Source organism: Sminthopsis crassicaudata, chromosome 5, assembly GCF_048593235.1.
Source record: "Sminthopsis crassicaudata isolate SCR6 chromosome 5, ASM4859323v1, whole genome shotgun sequence".
NCBI classification, from domain to species: Eukaryota; Metazoa; Chordata; class Mammalia; order Dasyuromorphia; family Dasyuridae; genus Sminthopsis; species Sminthopsis crassicaudata.
The window spans coordinates 9238408-9242834 of NC_133621.1; the positions used below are offsets into that span (position 1 = coordinate 9238408).

General features: G+C 57.0%; 1 protein-coding gene across 1 annotated transcript; it reads right to left on the reverse strand.

Moving 5' to 3' along the window:
• Positions 1-440: 440 nt before the first annotated feature.
• TWIST1 (twist family bHLH transcription factor 1) lies at positions 441-2656 on the reverse strand. Its single transcript, XM_074267149.1, has 2 exons — positions 1969-2656; positions 441-1163 (listed from the first exon to the last, which is right to left on the reverse strand). Exon 1 carries the CDS (start codon positions 2642-2644, stop codon positions 2012-2014), a length of 633 nt encoding a protein of 210 aa, XP_074123250.1. The 5' UTR covers positions 2645-2656; the 3' UTR covers positions 441-1163; positions 1969-2011.
• Between the last annotated feature and the right edge of the window lie 1771 nt (positions 2657-4427).

A 4427-nucleotide genomic window follows, 5' to 3' on the forward strand; every position in this document is an offset into this window, starting at 1 on the left:
TGATTATCTATATTCAAATGCTCTATATTTTTGAGTCTTCCCATACACTCACTCCTTTCTACTTTTTATTTTTCTTAAAATAAACATACATATGGGATGGAAAAGACAGCATAATTCTTTCACCTAAATTCCAATTCCGTTCTTTTCCCTCAAAAGTAATTGTATTCCAGTTTCAACGTGGCCATTCTCATACCACTCTCTTACCTTAGAGAATCAATATTCCTTTTCCCAAATCCAAGGAACATCTCAGCAGAATAAAATGAAGCTGTTCTTAGAAATAACATGAGCTAGGTCTATTGAAACATCCTTTATTTGTCTTTTTCTCTGGTTTGTTTCTATCAACGGGACCCCCTTTTCTCGGATGTTTTTACAGTTAAAGGAACAATCTAGTTCCAGCTTAAGAGTGAATTAAAAAAAAAAATATGGTCCAAACTTAAAGGTTCTTAAAACTTCAATCATATTCATTTATTGCAGAAAAATAATATACAATGATATTTACAAAACAATCATAAAAAATATGAATGCACTTAGACACCAGATCTATTTGCATTTTAACATGGGTCATCAATAAATAAATAGAATGTCGTTTGACTTTTTTTTAGTTTTGTTTTGTTTGTTTTCTCAGAGGAAGAATTTTTAAAGAAAGAAGAGAAGCATCTGGGCAGGTGTGTGTAAAACAGTTTGAGCCCAGGGTTTTGTTTTGATTTGGCTTATGAGTTTTTTGCCCCCCTTAAATCTCTAAAGGTTTTCTTTTTGAATTTCCTCTGCTTGTTACCATTTTAAAATGGAGACCATTCACAATGAGTACCTTTCCTTTCTGTGGCTGGCAGGCACAACCTCTTGAGAACGCATGCATGGGAAGAAATAAAAATTTAAAAAAAATAACATTCTTCGTCAAATAACATCGACAACAACTGTTCAGACTTCTATCAGAATGTAGAGGTGTGAGGATGGCTTGCCCGCTGCCCAGCTGGGAGGCCCGTTTCCAAAGCCCCTGGTCTCTTAATTGCTCCCCATGCCTGGATGCTTTGGATTTGAGAATAGTTCTTGCAATTTTCAAGAAAATCCTTGGCGTTCTGTCATTATTATTATCACTATTTGTAATTATCCAGCTCCAGAGTCTCTAGACTGTCCATTTTCTCCTTCTCTGGAAGCAATGCCATCTGTAAAAATCCAGAGGTGGGAAAAACCTGGGTTATATTTATTATATGTCAAATTCCTATTTTGATTTTTGTTCTTTAGAGCAGGGTTTTGTTTTGGTTTGTTTGTTCCCTTATTGAACTCTGCCCTTTAACCCACAATCGTGGAAAAACAAGAGTTTTTAACAACCTGGAAGGATTAAGACTAGAGGAAGTGGGTGGGTGGAAGGAAAGGGGAAGAGTGAGAGTGAGTGCGAGTGTGTGTGTGTGTGTGTGTGTGTGTGTGTGTGTGTTGGGAAGGAGGGTTGGAAGTCGGGAACTCTTGTTGAAAGAGAGAAACCAAGTCCTGCGTCTAAAGCCCTGGAGTTAGCCTGGCTGGGGATTTGTCCCGGCTGGAAACAGGGTTTTTAGGGGAGACGGCTGCGTAGATGCGGTCTAGGCAGGCCATCTCCCCGACTCAATCGGGGCGCAGATCGGGACTTGAAGATTATTCGATCCCGCATCTTGCCTCTGTCTGGATTTCTCTTTTAAATCTGTCTCTCTGTGAAGGTGTTTGGATGGCCCCGGGCTTGGTGCTTTCCGAATGACTGCGTGAATTCCCCTGCGTGTCTGTTTCTGTCACACACACACACACACACGCACACACACACACGCGTGCACACCAGCTACTCCCCCCCCCCCCAGCCTCAGTTGTACCCCGGGGAAAGGAGGGGGAAGAGGAGGGGAAGCCGCGGGTTGAGGGGAGTCCCAGAGCTGAAGGGCGAAGGCGTTTCCCTGAGCGGCCCACGGGGCTGGCTGCTGGGGAGTGAGGCCTCCGGGTGGCCCTTACCTGGGTCTCACGGCCTGCCTGAGCCGAGTGGCGGCCGCCGCCGCTAGTGGGACGCCGACATGGACCAGGCGCCCTCCATGCGCCACACGGAGAAGGCGTAGCTGAGGCGCTCGTGGGCCACGTAGCTGCAGCTGGCCATCTTCGAGTCGAGCTCGTCGCTCTGCAGGACCTGGTAGAGGAAGTCGATGTACCTGGCGGCCAGCTTGAGCGTCTGGATCTTGCTCAGCTTGTCCGAGGGCAGCGTGGGGATGATTTTGCGCAGCGCCGCGAACGCCTCGTTGAGCGACTGGGTGCGCTGCCGCTCGCGCACGTTGGCCATGACCCGCTGGGTCTGCAGCTCCTCGTACGACTGCGGGCTGCCGCCGCCGCTGCTGCTGCCCCCGCCGCCGCCGGCCCCGCCGCCCGCGCCGGCCGACTTCTTGCCCCGCTTGCCTTGGGCCGGGCTGCCCGGGTCGTCGGCCGCTCCTATCCCGCCGGCCGCGCCGCCGGCCGCGCCGCCGCCGCCCGCTCCGGCGCCGCCGCCCGCGCCGCCGCCGCCGCTCCTCCGGCTGGACCTCCGCTTGCGCCCCCCGCGCTTGCCGCCCACACTAGGCTGCTGCCGGTCGGGCTCCTCCTCGCTGTTGCTCAGGCTGTCGTCTGCAGGGGAGACTGGCGAGCTGGACACGTCCTGCATCATCTCTCGGGCCACGACGCGGGACTCGCGAGCCCGGGGGGCGAAGGGCAGGGAAGGCTGGGGGGAGGGGAGGGGGGAGAGGCCAGAGGGGCGCTTTAACCCGCCAGCTTCGTGGCCCCCGGCGGCCCCTAGAGTTCGGTCCGGCCGCCTGTCGGGGCTCCGCTCCCGGCGGCCGCTGCTGCGGGCTGTGGCCGTGCGCCCCGCGAAGAGCCGGAGGTGGTGGCCCCGGAGCGCCGGGAGGGAGGGAGGAAAGGGATGCGGGGGAGGGGAGAGGGAGGGAGGGGGAGGTGTGCACCGCAGCGAGGTCCCCAAAGGAAGCAAAGACTCGCGATCGCCACGGCCGCCCCCTTCTTGTCGGGCCGCTCGGCGTGATGCTTCCCTCGGAACCCCGGGAAGTGTCTGCGAGTTGGGGGAAGGTCGCAGCCGGAGAGGCTCTTATAGCTCCGGCGGGCCCAAGGCCGGGGCAGCTGCCGCGTCATTGGCCAGACGCGGGGAGGAGGGACTTTACGGAGTTGGGGAGGCAAGTTTCCGCTTTCTGCGCCCCCCCCCCGCCCCCCCGCACTCCCCTCCCCATTCCCTTCGCCGCGCTCCCTTCCCCGCCCCCAGCTCTCCTACCCGGCTGAGCCATTCTTCTTCCAGAGCCATTCAAACGCGATTCGGCCTGCTCCGGACGCCGGCCCGGCCCCTTGCCCCGCCTCCCCCTCCACCCCGCCGCCCCTCCACTCCTCCTTCTCCTCTTCATCCCCCCTCCTCCTCCGATCCCCGCAAGCTTCGGGCCGATTAGCCGCCCGGGCTCGCCTTTGCCCGCGTCCCACATCCGCGCGGTCCCCGCTGCCGGGGCCCGACGTCCTGGGCCTCTGGCCTAAGAAGCACTGACCCCGCTCAGCAGACACATCTCCCTGAGTTCCGGGGGGACAGTTTGGGGCGCCCTCGGACCAGCGCATACTTTTTGAGGGGTGGCCGGAGGCTGCGGGACAGGGCCGAGCCATTTCAGAAGAGCTGAGGCTCCCCAGTGGCCAGTCTATGACCCGGGCCCTTAGCGGACTGGCGGGGGCCCGAGCATCCTCGGAGCGATACGGATGGCACCACGAAGGGCGGAGCGCCTGGGCATTCCCAGCTCGGGCATCTCGGCCATGGGCACGCCTTTAGCCCTTCAGAAAGCGCTCCGATCGTTTTACCGGGCGAACCCTCGGTCCCTGGGAGCCCACAAGCGCAGCAGCAGCAGCTCTAGTTCCAAGGTTCCCAGAGAGGAAGGCCCAGGGGTGTGCGGAGCCCGGGGCGGCCACTGTCTTTTGCTGGCAGGAGGCTGACACTGGAAGGCCACACTCAAACCTAATCCCCTCCAACCTCTCCCCTTCCCCCCTCCCCAAGCAGGTGGCGTGTTCCTTTAAATCTCCGCTTCACAAAGAGAGAAGTTGGAGTCTTCGGAAGAACACGTGGTCTCCCCTTTAAAACTCCTCCGAAAGTTGTCCCCCCCCACCCAGTTGAGGGTGATCTCCCTTTCCCACACGTGCTCCCACACTCCCACTCAGGCACGCTTGAGAATCAAGGGACCGGCAGATTCTAAGCATTTATGCAAAAGAATAAAAGCCAATCAAGTGGTGGGGGGGGGGGCTGCGAATGCGGGAGTTGGGGATAATTGGGGCGCGGTGGGGGAGGGGGGGGGACGTGGTGGACCAGCGCAGGCCGGACTGGATAACCAGGACTGGAGATTCCCGGACCAGAGCTTTATCCCCAAATGCTGCCTCGCTTGGCACCCTACAGCCCCCGTACTTCTCTAGTACTT